General features: G+C 44.5%; 1 protein-coding gene across 1 annotated transcript; it reads right to left on the bottom strand.

Moving 5' to 3' along the window:
* Window positions 1–4,232: 4,232 nt before the first annotated feature.
* On the bottom strand, window positions 4,233–16,132 carry desma (desmin a). Its single transcript, XM_080839282.1, has 9 exons — window positions 15,458–16,132; window positions 13,190–13,250; window positions 12,427–12,522; window positions 10,345–10,506; window positions 9,433–9,558; window positions 8,610–8,830; window positions 8,142–8,185; window positions 7,145–7,263; window positions 4,233–4,766 (listed from the first exon to the last, which is right to left on the bottom strand). Exons 1-9 carry the CDS (start codon window positions 16,039–16,041, stop codon window positions 4,725–4,727), a joined length of 1,455 nt encoding a protein of 484 aa, XP_080695408.1. The 5' UTR covers window positions 16,042–16,132; the 3' UTR covers window positions 4,233–4,724.
* Window positions 16,133–16,676: the final 544 nt, after the last annotated feature.

Raw genomic sequence — 16,676 nt, forward strand, 5'->3', positions numbered from 1 at the left:
TCTACACATATGTCATTATGGTTCAAACCCCTTGGGGGGTGACAGTTGGGTGCAGAAGTAGGCCGCCGTGTGAAGCTTACTGGGCACTCCAGAAACCTCCTTCCCCCTACACACACACACACAGACACACAGACACACACACACACAGACACACACACACACACACACACACACACACTCACACACACACACACACACACACACACACACACACACACACACACACACAAACACACACACACACACTCACACACACACACACAAACACAGAGACACACAGACACAAACACACACACTCACACCCACACACACACACACACACACACACACACACATACACACACACACACACACACACAAGCAAGAGCATCATCATTAGTGGGTCAGTATGACACACCATTGTTTTTTCCCGTCTGTCTCGCTCCCTCTTTTTCTCACAACTTGGACAAAATATAACATTGTATTTGTATATCACCTTGCAGATGCTCTCCCATAAAAACTTCAGCACAAGAAATAAATGGAACAGACCCAGCCTAAGCAGAGAGGCTAGTGAAATATTTATGACTCTCTGCGACTGGAACATTTCTTCACACTAAACAACTAAAGGTGCTGGTGTGCCTGACGGATTGGTCATTGCGCTCGCCAGCGGTGACATCAACACAGCGGCAAAGCGTTTTATGCTCGCGCTTGATGTGAGTGTGGCTCGCTGCAGTCTTTCTCCTACACGAAAAATAGCATCTTCACCGCTGGAAAGTACTGCCAGGATTAGAGCACAACAACAAACATGACACCTAACAGTTTCTATTACTTTTTGTCTAGTGATCTTCCTCAGGAAAAGACCCTACATGTGTGCTGCATTAGAGCAGAGCAAAATAGACATGACAGTGAAACCAGTATTGTTTTGTGGATTAACTGTAAGTGGGAATACGAGGAGGTAATTTGTTGAATAGAGCACCGTTAAATAGCCATGTCACAACAGTTAAACTGTACCACCAGTATTCATTTGTGGATTAAACTGGACAGGTGCTTAAAGTATCTGGTAAGTGGTAACCTACACAAACGTCTTGTCTTTTCCAGTAGTTGCAGTAATCTCCCTCCATGATTTCTGTGCCATCTGGGAATCCCTATGCTCATCACAGAGATGTCCGTTGTAAGATGCCCAGTTTCAAACACTGGGAGGTGCATGACCATCCGAAATGACATAAAAAAGCAGTGTGTTCCAGTGGAAGTAACACCACTTTTGGCATGCGCCGCAGTGTGCAAGGAAAGAGAGAGAGAGTGTGTGTGTGTGTGTGAAAGAGATAAAGACTGAGAAAAATAGAAAGAGTGTGTATGTGTGTGTCCTTGTGTGCATGTGTGTGTGTGTGTCTGTCTGTGTGTATGTGTGTGTATGTGTGTGTGTGCGAGAGAGAGAGTGACAAAAAGAGAGAGAGCTTTATTGGCATGACAAAAAACACATTTATATTGCCAAAGCTGTTATATGACGGATAAGGAATACAAGGAACAAAAGGTCTAAATGTCTGTGTAGACTTACATGGCCTTAAACTTACATAAATTAATACTATAGGGAAACACACACACACACACACACATATATATACATAATATATGTATATATATATATATATATATATATATACAGCCGCGGAAAAAATTAAGAGACCACTTTAAAAAACATTTCTGGTTTTACTATTTATTGGTATGAGTTAAAGTAAAGTTAACATTTTAGTTTTATTCTATAAATTACTGACAACATTTCTACCAAATTTCAAATAAAAATATTGTCATTTAGGGCATTTATTTGCAGAAAAATGACATTTGGTCAAAATAGCAAAATAAATGGAATGTTTTCAGATCTCGAATAATGCAAAGAAAACAAGTTCATATAGAGTCTTAAACTACACAATACTAATGCTTTAACTTAGGAAGAGATCAGAAATCAATATCTGGAAACACCGCATCTTTTTTGTTATTTTGACCAATTGTCATTTTTCTGCAAATAATGCTCTAAATGACAGTATTTTTATTTGAAATTCAGTAGAAATGCTGTCAGTAGTTTATAGAATGAAACAAAAGTGTTAATTTTACTCAAACACATACCAATAAATAGTAAAAAAAGAAAAACTGATCATTTTTTAAAAGTGGTCTCTTAATTTTTTCCGCAGCTGTATATATATGACACTATTTGAGCACTCAGGCTTTTGTTGTAACTGTCAGGCTTACCATTGATAAACAACGCGCTAGCCATGCTTACTTGGTGGCGTTTGGCACTCTGAGAATTAATTGATGGAGAGTTCCATTTGATGCCACGGGAGTGAATATCGGCACTGGAATATTGATCCTAAACGATCAACGAGAAATCTGAGATTGGAGTTGTTGTCTCTCTCACCTGCTCCCCTCCCCTCCAGCACACACACGCATGATCAGGTCTGGATCTGATGGAGGTACCCCATAGACTCCTGTATGTGCTGACTGATTCAGATTCAGATTCAGTTTCAGCTTCAGTTCAGACACATTCAGCACATACAGAGAGAGAGTGAACCTGGCCCTACCCATCAATGTAAATGTGAGTCTATGTGAGTCAGTGATGGCTGTGTCTTTGGTACTCTCCCTCCCCCATACCCACAATATGAATGATATACACACATAATGAATTGATACATTTCATTGAATATGTATAATTTCTATGTTTAAAATAAAATTGAACAAAATGGACGGTTTAATCGTTTCAAAAACAGTTGCACATATACAGATGCAGACACACTCACACACACATACATATACTCACACACACACTTGAATGCACACACACTCTCTCTTGACAGACTGTTGTGTTCTCTGCGCTTCCCATGCTACAGATAATCCTAAGGAGCGATAATTGGTAGTTTACTGCCTATAGTCAGTGCCGTACCACAAGCACAACATGTTCCTGGTGTTGATGACACCATTGCCCTTTCCTGCAGCACAAAGCAGGCGAATTTTAACATCTTTGACAACAACCATTGCAATTGTGTGTGTGTGTGTGTGTGTGTGTGTGTGTGTGTGTGTGTGTGTGTGTGTGTGTGTGTGTGTATGTGTGTATGTGCATGTATGTGTGAGTGTGTTGAGGCAGATGTGTGTATGCATTCATGTGTGTATGTATGTACACATGTGTGTGTGTTTTGCTTACGTGTCTAAAAGTGCAGTGCTGTTGATGAAATCTGATCAATCTAGCCTACATGTTCAACTCGACATCCACACATAGAAGTTCCCTGGTTCTTTTAGTTCAAAAATATTACTACAATCCCAAAGCAGGAGAGCTAGCCACTCGCCGAAACTATGATGTTATATAAAAACACCAGGACTTTTGTGCAGGTAAGACACTGGTGCTGCATTTCAAACACTTGGTCTGCGTGTCTGGTCTGACCAGCCGTAAGAGGACCAGGAACTCCATCTATGCCATGTCAGCGGACTTTAATAAAGGTGTGAAGCCAGTCTCAGATTCAAAACATTGGTTCTGGTGTCACCATGCAGGGGCCGATTGTCTGAAAGCCATACTAGGAGGGAAAGTGCTTATTCATATATTTGTTCTGTTGTTCAACCACCATTCACCTCTGCAGTTCACTCTGGAAGTGTACCAGCGATTGGAACTCGGACAACAAAAAACGGCCCACTTCAGGAAGGATGCATTGTGGGGCATTCAGCATCACGTCTCACCCAGAGATTTTAGAGTCACTTAGGTTTGTATTGGGATTACTGCAGATTTGTGTGTGTGTGTGTGTGTGTGTGTGTTTTTGTCAAAAATCAGACAATAATGAAGAGACAAAATTCTGTTTCAAGAATCGGTGATGAACACTGAAACGTTTATTCTGTGTGTGTGTGTGTGTCTGTGTGTGTCTGTGTGTGTACGGCAATGTGGTCATCCATCAGGATGTCAGAGAGCTCTCAGCATATTGACAGCAGAAGAGGGTCACAGCTACTCAACATTCACTCAATAGTCCCATGACCATTGGGTTTTATTTGTGTGTATAATTTGGTTTGTGTGAATACGCCTGCTACCTGAGGCGTTTATGTCCAAATTGCTTCTCATTTAGATGATGATTCTCATGTTTTGTCCAGGTCACACAGTACTTGTAGTCCCATTACCATGGGGTTTCATCTGTGTGTATTATTTGGTTTGTGTGAAAAACTATTTCTTCCCTGCTACCTGAGACGTTTTTTGTCAAAAATCAAACAATAATGAAGAGACAAAATTCTGTTTCAAGAATTGGTGATGAACACTGAAACGTTTATTCTGTTAAGTTATTGTGACAGAAAACGCTACACATTCAGTCGACCCTCCCGACGCTTCCCCTGTGTCTCTCCCCATCCTAAGCAAAGACACACATACACAAAAACCTTGGAAAATCAACACTCTTATGTTCAACCGTTTCCCTTCAGTGATGTATGTCCAAGGTCCACTGCACTCCTTATTCAAACTGTCTACATCTCTCTTTCAGTTTACCACTTTACCACTTTTTCAGTGATCCACACATGTGTGTATTAGAAGCAGGGGGGGCGGGGGGATGGTCAACCATCAGATAGCATGTGCATTTAAAAAAAAGAGAAGAAAGGAGAGAGAGAGAGAGAGAGGAAGAGAAACAAATAAGTCTTCTTGTCCTTTCAATAAAACTGAAGGTCTGTGTGTGTCAATGGAAACGTCCATTATCTGCTTGGGTTTGCTTGGCGGTTCCTCTCACTGCCTCTTACATAATGTCCTGCTGGTGCTGTGTAGACTCACTCACGACCTGGGATAGAGAGAGAGAAAGAAAGAGAGATAGGACGAAAGAAAGGAAGATAGAATGAAAGGAGGAGGAATGGGAGTGAAAGAAAGAGTAAAAGAGAAGGAATAATGGAGAGGCAGGGGGAGTGTTGGAGCGACAAAGTTGACATTGAGAAGCAAGGACAGTAATAGAGAGAGAGAGAGAGGGAAGAGATTGCGAGAAACAGTGATGGAGATAAAAAGCAAGTGAGAGTGTGAGAGTGAGTAAGAGAGAGAGAAAGAAAGAGAGAGCGGTGAGCGATGTGGAGAGAGAGAAGAGGGAAGACAGCGTTAATCACCTGCAGAGAATTAGTTATGCAGCCTCCAGGCAACAGGGCCGTGACACTGTGTGAAATAACTCTGGGTGAGCTGGGGAATTACTTCACTAAATCACTTTACCCAGCGAGAAAGGTGAGGTGAGGTGAGGTGAGGTGAGGTGAGGTGAGGTGAGGTGGGGTGCGGTGTGAGAGGAAGACTGAGCCTGGACAAGTGAAAGGGAGTGAGGTGCTGAAAGGGGGATGAGTGAAAGCGAAAGATCACGGCCCTTGGTCCCGGTCCTGTCTGTTTGAGCGTGAAGGACGCGTGAAGCCAGCGATGCGCGGTGAAATCTCAGCTCGTCTCTTTGACAAGGCTGAAGCCACCGTTGTTCTAGAACATTCTAGCGGGAGTGCTCTCGCTAACAGAGGCTGCTCAAGTGGCTCCACAAGGCAGTTTAGAACGCTCGCTCTCACTCTCCTGCGGACAAACTACACCTAGAGTAGATCAGGTCAGCTCTTTCACAATGAGCCATTCACATTCACGATAGGTTGGGCAAGAAACCCAAGGACGACACAGCTCTTGTGGATGAATTTGAACAGCCTTGTCTCGTCAGTTTGGAACAGGCAAAAAAACAAACACACAAAAACATAGAAAACCTAGGGTACATAAACGTACTGCTTATCTCCAGCCTCTCTGCTTAACGATACATGACAGGATATTGGGAAACATATTTAACTTGAACCCTGTGTCTTAAGCTAACATAACATAACTATGTCATGTCATTACCATGGACGTGCACAGGAGTGGGCTAAAGTTGCCCCTCCGAAGGAATTATATATATTTGCGATCAGGGGACGGGGGCGTGACAACAACAGTTAGTGAGAGTTAAAAATGATATTGGCCAAATTTGCGATCAGATGACGGGGGCGTGGCAGCGGCAGTTAGTGAGAGTTTAAAATGATATTGGCCAAATTTGCGATCAGATGACGGGGGCGTGGCAACGGCGGTGACAAAAATGAATGTGTTGCCCCTTTTTTCCAGGGCAGAGCAACTGCCCTTCAAAATTCCTGTGCACGTCCCTGGTCATTACAGTATGATGCTTTGACAGCTGAGTAGTATATGATATAAATTGGTACCACATCTAAATGCCTGAGCGCTGTGATGACAGTAACTCACAGTTGAAGCAGGACGATGTCATATCACTAGATATCAACTGGCATGATGAGCAATGAAAGGGCAGGCCATTTGCCAAAACGTGGTTGTGTCAGTCCTATGAAGCGGGGATTCAAGTGTTACTCAATGCTGCAACTGGCTGAGATATTGAGCCATAATGGCAGATCCTCAGGGGACGGTCAGAAAGGAAGGAAGTGCAAGGGCAGGCAGCGGGAGTGTGAGTTAGCGCCACGCTAACAAACCCTAGCTGAACTTACACTTTAAGCGCTCTCTCTCTCTCTCTCTCTCTCTCTCTCTCTCTCTCAACTCTCTCTACTCTCTGGTTCTGGTCTGTATGGAGACGGAGGAGGAGGAGGTAGGAGAGAGGTGGTTTAATGGACCGTAATGGAGGTGTGGGCTGTTTTGTTACCGCGCACGCTAATGTGCTTTAAAGTGGGAGATGGCTAATGAAATGAAGTGAAACGGAGACAGGAATTAAATTAACATCACAGCAGGGGGAAGGGATTTGTCATTATGGGAATGCAGTGTTTGTGAGTGTGTGTGTGTGTGTGTGTGTGTGTGTGTGTGTGTGCGCGTGCGTGTCTCTCTCTCTTTGTGTGTGTGTGTGTGTGTGTTTGTTTGTGTGGTTGAGTATAGGTAAAAGACTTCTAAGAACTGAAATTGTTCTGTGTTGTGTTAACCTAGAAGTACAAGTATGTGTACATGCATGACTGTGTTAACATTTGCATTATGTTGGCCATATGCGTTCTAATGTACCCTGTGCATATGTGTGTACATATGGAAGAGTTACTGCTCCATGTATGGTTGGAATATGTGTGTGACTGAGAGAATGAGAGAGTGAGTAAACAAGAGAGTGTGTGTGTGTGTGTGTGTGTGTGTGTGTGTGTGTGTGTGTGTGTGTGTGACAGAGAGTTAATGCTGCTGTGTTCACACCTCGCCGTCGCGTGTCTCAATGGTCTTGATCAGAACGGACTTCTTGGAGTGGACCTCAGATGAGCGGCCATGCTGCTTCTGCTGCTGCTGCTGCCCGTGCTGCTGCTCCAGGCTGGTCTCTATAGTAACACAATTCCAAGAGTTTATGAGTCATCACGTCATGGCGACACTCACTAAACACATCTGCCCAATCAGCATCCTCCAAAAAAACATCAGGAAGTTAAGAGCCCTCTATTGTAATGTATTAAGGTTTTTAATTAAGACAAGTTGTAGTCAGTAACCGTTTGTTGTGATCTAGTTCAGGGGCAGTGTGTTTATTACAAGACTTGACAAGAGTCAAGAGACAAGAGCAGCAAAGTGGCTTTGCTCCCCCTAGTGGTGAATGTGAATACTGCCAAATATTCTAATACATAATGTCATGCTTATTATAAGTTGCAAATGTGTGTGAGTGTGTGTGTATGCATCTGTGTATTGTCTGGGAGGTTTGTGAGGAATTGTATGTGTGTTTCCCATAAATGCACACCCTATTGTGGATTATTCCTTCCATAATCTACTTTATCTGGTGTTAAGGTGTATATTCCTTAAAAATGTCCTACTTTGTCAAGAACACCACCCTCTTTCTCAAACCCCTTGTACAAATTTGCTTTGGCGATCTCAAAGAGGTTTCACCTCAATTTTGAACATTAATTTCATAAATATCATAATCTATTCTTTATAAAAACCAATATTAGTGCTAGTTTGGGTGATTGAATCCTAGTTTTGCCTTTCACACATGTATTCAGACATTTGTAATGCATGTGACCTTCTGGAGGCGCTAGAGAGCTAAACACCTATTTGGTGGAATTCTATAGAAGTAATTGTAACACTGTGCCAAATTGTAAAGCCATACTTAAATGTTTGTTCCGTGGGTGTGTGTGTGTGTGTGTGTGTGTGTGTGTGTGTGTGTGTGTGTGTGTGTGTGTGTGTGTGTGTGTGTGTGTGTGTGTTTAGGACTGACCTCTGAAGCCCATAGCGGCAAATGACTGCATTGGAAGATTGACCCTATTGGAAACGGAAACAGCAAGAGAGCGTTAGTCTTTCCTCTAGAGGTTCCATCAAAACAACAGTCGAAGCAACTGTCATTTCCAGCATGGCCACATAGATGAATGAGACAGACCTTATCATTCACACCAGTGTCACATTTTCAATAACACCCATTCTTCTGCCGAACCCCAGCAAAACACAAGTTGAAAATGTGCTACTGTAGTTCTACATTACATTTACATTTAGTCATTAAGCAAACACTTTTGTCCAAAGCAACATACAAGGGAGAGAACAGTCAAGCTACAGGCAATAAATACTACTTTACATAAGAAATAGACAAAAGAAGGAAAATAAATGAGTTCTGCCACTAATGGTGCTGTGTGATTGACGTGGCAATGCGAGGGTGTGCCATCTCAGACCAGCGCTACTCTCGCTCTCTCACCTGCTCTCCTCTCCCTCCAGCAGCTTCCTGTAGGTGGCGATCTCAATGTCCAGGGCCATCTTGATGTTGAGCAGGTCCTGGTACTCACGCAGGTGGCGTGCCATCTCGTCCTTCATCTTGGCAATGTCGGCCTCCAGGCGGGCAATGCTGTCCTGGTAGCCGGAGGACTCGCGGCCATTACGGTCCTCCATCTCGCGCATCTGCCTCATCAGAGACTCGTTCTGCACCAGAAGAGCGTGAGAGAGAAGATGAAGAAGAGTGTGAGGGTCTGGTTTTGTTTCCACAGTGACTTACTCTGTGGTAGTTGTGTGTTTATGCGTAAATGTTTTTGGTGTGTGTGTGTGTCTGTGTGTACGTGCATTCTTTAACTTCTGTATCTGTTTTTGTTGCATCTCCTCTGATTGCAGATGTCACCTTTGTTCTATGAGCATTTCTGTAAAGTTTGTGTATAACAGCCTACAGCTTTTGCCTCCTTATGTAAGCAGTGAAATATTGATAACAAAAAAAGACAAAAGAAAGAGTGAACGGAGAGGGAGAAGACAAAGGAGAGTGAGAGTCATCATTTTTTGGGAGGGAGTAAAAGTTCAGATTCAGAGAAAGAATGACGAGAAAGAGAGAAAAGCAAAAAGAAAAGAGAGAGAAAAGAGTTTGACATGTCTGTTTCTTTAGAATGTTGAGTCAGGACGTTCTACAAAAGGAAACAATCTCCACAGGATTCTGAGTAGAACTTTTCATCATCCTTCTTTTAGACCGTGGAACACCCTGACAGTGAGCCTTTCCCTGAGAGTGAGTGTGAGGTAGGAGTGTTCTGTGAGTGACTTACGGTTCCCTTCAGAGAGTCGATCTCACAGGTGTAGGACTGGATTTGGTGGCGGTACTCCATGGACTCCTGCTTGGCCACTCTCAGGGCATCGTTGTTCTTGTTGACGGCCTGGTTCAGGTCAGTGACCTAAAGCACAAACAGAGATGGATGTTATAAGCGTATAAGATACATGGGTCCATCTACCAGCATTTGCCTTTATATATGAACGCCATAGTATGTCTGATTTCTATCTGTGTACCTCTACAGAAGAAAAACAAGTTAAAGAAATATAATAACTAGTAAAATAAATACAAATAAACTAAGCAAAACAAATTAATTGGGGTTTTATACTATTTCTTCATTTCTTTTCATTCATCACATTACATTCATCCCATTTATTATAATAAGTGCCTTGAACCAGAGAGGCTGCCTGTCAGTCACCCTTGCCTGGTATAACAATGCAATTTATCTTGCCTTTAGAGGAGGTCATGTGACTGTGGCCAGTTTGATCCTTTTAGTTTGACAGAAGCAGCTGACATTTTGACTGATCAAAAAGCTTTTTCGAAGGTTGCATTGATTTTTGTGTCTTATCTCTGCTAGTCTGGGGCAGATACTGGCACATATTAGCCATGAATGAGATAATAAAGAATCTAACTTGAAATAGGTGTCAGCCTGAACCGCAGAGCTAGGGCAAGGTTCTCCTGCAAAGCCTTGCAAACACAGCCAAAGTGTCCAAAATGGAGGAAAACTCTTACCGAATTTAAACTGCTCATTTCATGACAGGAAAACCTCCTTGAGCCCACTTTGCACAACATTGTTTCCTACACAAGACACATGCAAACCCACACACACTCGCTCTCTCACTCCCTTCCTCTCTGTTTCTCTCTCTCACACACACACTCTCTCTCTCCCTCCCTCTCTCACACTCTGTACCTTGGACTTGTACCAGTTCTCAGCCTCTGAAATGTTATTGGCGGCGATGGCCTCGTACTGGCCACGGATGTCCCTGAGGGCGGCGGACAGGTCGGGTTTGGACATGTCCATCTGGACCTGCACGGATGTCTCCTGCATCTGGGACTGCAGCTCACGGATCTCCTGCAATGGGCGGCAGAGGGGGGTGTCAGTGGGGTTCGTCAGGGGAACAGCAGTGGGGGTCGTCAGTGAGGGACATTATGGGGACATCAATGTAGGACATTATGGGGAGGTTAAAGACACATTGCAGGGACGTAATTGAAAACATGAGGACATTATAATCTATGGCCTGATATGGACGTTGCAGGAATATTGCAGTGTCATGACACATGTAACATGGACATTGTATACAGGCTTTACACTATAGAAAATGACATAACTTGTGAAAATGGCAAATGTGTGAAGATATTAGACTTAATTCATCATTTTGGCAGCTTAAACTTTGGCAGCTTTTTGTCATGAGACCAGATGGCTATTATTTATGTATCGCAATGTCAATTTGTGCTCTATGCAAATGAAACCAATTAACTTTGACTACTCATTTAGGGAAATCTGAGACCTTTAATCTATGCAGGGGGAGTTAGTAGTAGTGTCATTAAATAGTAATAGTAATGAAATATTATTAACAACTGGATGCATCAGTGACTGGCTACAAGCGCAGCTGAAAACAAGCACACATTAGATTTACAGTGTATGATTTTAGTCATTAAAGAGGTTTGAAAACATATCCAAATATCTTGATGCTGAAAATAGTCCAACAGAAAGAAATCTCATCTAGCTTTGGCTTTTTTAGGTGCCAAGTAGACTACTTGTTACATTGTTTTATCCTCAAAATGTGTTCCTAAAGGTTAGAACTGTATGACAGTTATCGTCAGAGAGGAGGAGCCTTGTCTGCCTCTGACCTAGCACTCTGAGTGACAGCTGTGTGTCTGCGTCTGTCCCTGGCAGGGTAATTATAGCACGGCATCTGTTAGCCACCATTGCGCTAGCTGCTGTGTGTCACGGGCAATGGCAACAGCTGAGGCACAAACGCTCAACGGGCCGACATTTCTCTGGTGACAAAGGTCACACAGCACCAAGCCGCTCAGAGAGAGAGAGAGAGAGAGAGAGAGAGACAGAGAGAGAGAGAGAGAGAGAGAGAGAGAGAGGAAACATGTAGGAATCTGATGGGCGGCCACAGCTTGAATTTGGTACTCCTCTGATGTGTGGTCTTTCTGTGTGTGTGCGTGTGTGTGTGTGTGTGTGTGTGTGTGTGTGTGTGTGTGTGTGTGTGTATGTGTCTGAGAGAGAGCGTGTGTGCATGCGAGTGTGCTTGATTTATGGTTATGTGTGCTGGTATGTGTGGGTATTCTGGGAGTGTGTATGATTGGTCCTTGCAGGTGTGTATGGGATTTGTGAGTCTGTGTTTGTGCATTTTTACGTGAGTGTGTGAGTTTGTGTGCATGGCGCCGATTGTTCTATGGAAGTTTACAGCTATGACTGTATGCAAGTGAAAATACTTGCCATGCCCTAAGTCATTTTTAATCGGTGCCAAGGGGGGTGTACATTTACATAAACGTTTTAAATAACTTTGAACTTTGACTTTGCTGTGTCCTCATAAGAGGAATGCTTCCTCTGTTAGCTGTGAAAAAGGCTGTAATACACTCTCTTACGGCCATGTGGACACATGCAAAAATGGCAGCTTCATAAAAGGGAGTTAGTGGATTAACAGAAAGCATGACATTTGGAGAAACCTGTTTCTCTGCCATGATGTTGATTTGGTTCTGTAACCTTTACCAGTGTGCCTGATTTCCTCTTGACTGACATACATCAGCTCTCTATGGGTATTTGTATGGAGAGACACACAAACAGACAGACATATAGGCAGGGCAGACAGGTAAGACACACAGACAGGCAGAGAGATAGAGATACACAAAAAGCCAGATAGACCCAGTTGGCAGACAGGAAACACACAGACAGGTGGAGGAGAGAAAGAGAGAGGGTTAGACAGACAGGCAGACAGACAGGTGGAGGAGAGATAGAGAGATGGTTAGGCAGACAGACCTCCTCATGGATCTTCTTGAGGAAGGCGATCTCTTCCTGGAGTCCCTCGATGCGTCTCTCCAGGTCCAGCCTGGCCAGGGTGGCGGCATCCACATCCTGCCGGAGGGCAACACAGTTTCACATTAGTGCTCGGAGAAACTACAGGACACCACAGTACACGATATATTAGCGCTGTCCAAGACGCGCAGTAGGATTTAACAGTATACATTAGAGGTGTCCAAGTCTCGCAGTAGGATACAACAGTTTACATTGGCACACTACTTTAACAAACTATTCATTTAATTAATTTAACTTAATTCATTTAACTCCCATTCATTTAACTCCAAAGCCTCAAGTGTTCAGCATTGTCACTGAGTGAGTCTTTATTCTATCAAGCTGTGTATGGTATAACATTGGGGTATATTAGGTATCATTGCAGAGGAAGGGTGTTTCCTGCAGGGAATAACTGTACGTTTGACCTGGAGAAATGGCATGTTATGGACTCAGGCGCGTCAGCTTAGTTTCTTTAAGAGGGAATATTTCAGTCAGTCTGAGACAGCTTCTGATTTTTACAGGGCTGCTGTTAATCTGTCAAGGCTCTTTGGAAACTGAGAGATGACCTTTCAAAGGTGTTTTCGTGTGTGTGTGTGTGTGTGTGTGTGTGTGTACATCTGTGAGTGAATGAGTGTGTGTGTGTTTTGGGTTTTTGTAACAAGTGCGTAAGTCTGTGTGGGCTTTGAGGATGTGTGTGAGTGAATGTGTGTGTGTGGGTTTTGAGACTCACACTTCTGAATGCAGAGAGGTTATTCTCAGCCTCCTCCTTCTGGTGAATCTCCTCCTGGAGCCTGTAGATGAAAGAACGAAAAAAAGGAGAGAAAGAGAAAAAAGAGGAAGAATGAAAAAAGAGAGAGAAAGAGCGAGATCTATGAGTTCACTGAGAGTGCAATCTGCCTCGCAGACAACCTTTTCATTCAGAGCTTTTGAAACTTTTAGAGTGTTCCTTTATGTAACGAAAGAGCCAGTTATGTGCAGTCATTCCTTAAGCGCTCATGGAACTGTATAAGCAAACCTTTCCTTACAAACAGCCAACAAACTCGTTAGGATACAATTGAACTTCAATCAGAGCCGACATTACCATCAGAAAGGTCAAACAATATGGACGGGAGATGAAACAGGCTTTATCTATGTGCCATTTTAGAGTCCCATGTGAGAGATTATGCAGGTAGGGAACTCTGCCAGGTATGTTCTGCTGATGGAGACTTGTGCCATTTTTACACACATGCAAGCGGTGAAATTGCATGTATCTGGTTGTTAAAGTTTATTTAAATGTCATCCGATAGCAGAGAACTATAGATCACATGAAGCATATCCAGTTTCATGTGTGATCGTGCTGGCACGTCGTTTATGCGCGGGGATATTTCAATCAACCCCATTGGCCTATGCATGTCAAGTCTGATAGCTCTATTTGTCGGGGTGGACACCACCCTGGGAAAAATGTATATAACCAGACAGATATATATATATATATTGTTTTATTTTAAATCTCTGCACCTGACCGCTCTATCGTATAACTAATGTGAAGATGATCTATCCTCACTAAAATTAGGCTGTCGTCAGACCACTCTCGGCCAAACATTTCGCTAATCCGTCCCAATTCACACGATCCATACAACATTCCACCGCCGTGGGCTCACACTGCTATTTGCGTCCTCGGGTCCCCTCAAATGTTAATGACTGTGTCCTCTGGGGCCTGCAAACGTTAATAACTGCCATTTCAATGTGAGGTGTCGTGCCGTACCGCCACGTGATGGAGCCATGATCCCAGCCGTGTCGTAGCCCCAGACAGCCGCCAAGTGGCTGAATGATAAGCGTGTATTTTTAGGAGATGAGAAGGCGCTGTGGGCCACTGAGGGGTATATTAGGCTGGCTAAATATAGCCGGATAATCTGGGAGCCGCTGCTATCTGACTCTGGGCCCTCTTGTGCAGCTGAGGAGCCGAAGCTCCCAGCGGCAGGGCAAGCTCTCTTCCGATCCGATCCGGTGTAATGGATCCCTCTCTCTACCCCCTGGGTAGTTACGCACAAATGTATTGGTTACTCGTTGAGACAGATAGCCTATAAACATGCTGTATACTATGGATGTTGACCAGAAAGTGTAATCACCCCCAATCACCCCCCTCTGGAGACTGGAGTATGATGCTGACGTTTGAATATTCTGGAGTGTCAAATTCGCCCAAAAAGTTAATTCCCCAAAATTCTCTTCTCACTAAAACGTGTTCTACTCCTCCAATGGCCTTCCTGGTCTCTTGTCATTGGGTGACATCAGATCCCCTCCATCTGTAACAAAGAGTGGGTCTAATGGCTGTGAAATAATCACTGCTAATTTATTTTGTGGACAGCCTGTGCTGTGCAAGCACAGGGTTTTTAGCTTCATTAGCTGCAAACAGATGCTGCGCTCTGTCATTCTCTGGAAGCGCTGGGTGAAACACGATACAGTGATCGTCTGCCAGGCGCTACGCTCTTCCAGGAACGAGCTGGCAAAGGGCGTAGGTGGCGGAGACATGGTAGAAACGCAGGGGGGCTGCCCGGCTAGTTACGTAACTCCACAGGTAGCGTTTGACATTTTCACCAGGAAAAGCCCCTATCATAAAATGTCCTTAATCATGTGGGTGGCTCTACAGTGTTATTAGTGTCTGCCATTTTGAGAGCAAGAACAACACAGTGGTAATTTGGAGCACCGTTCTCAGTGGCGCAGATGTAATAACTAAGCATGCCGACATGCTGACATTTATTTTGCCCCGAGGAACGAAATGTTCAAGGTTACGGAGTTCCTTCCATTTTCAATATAGGGCACACAATACAAATGAATCATGAGCCATTAAACGGTGAACTTATTCATTCAGTTCTATTCAATAGATGGAAATATTCTTTCTTCCTTTCTTTTCATTCATTCAGTTCTATCCAACAGATGGAAATATTCTTTCTTTCTTTCTTTTCATTCATTCAATTATATTCAGAATAGTCTTTCTTTCTTTCCTTCCTTCTCTCCTCACCTTTGTTTGAGCTTCATCAGGTCGTCGGCCAGGTTGTCCCTCTCCACCTCCACGCGGGCCCTCTGATTGGTCAGCCCGTCCACCTGACGGCGTAGCTCGCGCATCTCCTCCTCGTACATCTCGGCGATGCGCGTGGGCTCCCTGCCGCGCAGCTTCTCGATCTCCACCATTAGCGTGGAGTTCTGAGTCTCCAGGAAGCGCACCTTCTCGATGTAGTTGACGAAGCGGTCGTTCAGGTGCTGCAGCTCGGCCTTCTCGTTGGTGCGCGTGTCCAGGAAGTCCTTGTTCATGGCGTCGGCCAGGTTGAAGTCCAGCTTCTCGCCCATGCCGGCGTAGGAGCGCATGGCGCCGCCGCTGCCATAGCCGGAGGCTCCCGAGGAGCGGCTGCCGGAGGAGAACATGGGCGCCGCATGGGAGCTGCGACTCATCTCGTAGACCCGGGAGGACGAGTGAGAGGCACCGGTAGAACCGCGGCCGGAGGAGCCAGAGGAGAACATGGAGGAGCCCATGCCCCCGTAGCCGGAGCCGAAGGTCCTGCGGTAGGAGGAGGCCGACTGGGCAGAGGCGGAGTAGTTCTTGCTCATGGCTGGTGGTTGGTGTGGTGTGGGTTTGGTGTGGTAGTAGAGGCCCTCGTGGAGCTTGTGGAAAGTGAGAGGACAGGGAGAGAGGTGAGCTGCTATATGTAGACTCAGACCCTCCCCGACGTACTCCCACCCCCTAACACACTCACACACAAACACACACACACACACACACACACACACACACTCACACACACACTGCCCCCCCCCCCCGCCCCAGTTTTACCCCACGAACCCCCCCTCCCTCGTTTCCACCCCACTTCATCACTTCCCACACTCGTCCACTCACCCATTGCTCTCTCTCCCTCTCTCTTTCTCTTACTCCCTCCCCCTCTCTCTCTTCCCCATATCTCTCTCTTCCCCTCTCTCTCTCACCCCTCTCTCTCTTTCTCTCTCAGCTGTTATGGGCTCTGGTTTCCAGACTTGGGCTGGACTGGATGCCGGTAAGAGTGGGCCTTCAGGAGTTAGAGGGGGAGGTAGCCCAACTACATGCGTTGGCAAACTCATGGCTTCATAGTTACACCTCCATCTCAATTCCAGTACAAAATGAAAGACCAAAACCATTTCTGATAAGCCTATACAGTATATATATTTATATATATATATATATATATATATAAGTGAAGTTGGTCCTAAGC

This window comes from Sprattus sprattus, assembly GCF_963457725.1.
Source record: "Sprattus sprattus genome assembly, chromosome: 5".
NCBI lineage: Eukaryota > Metazoa > Chordata > Actinopteri > Clupeiformes > Clupeidae > Sprattus > Sprattus sprattus.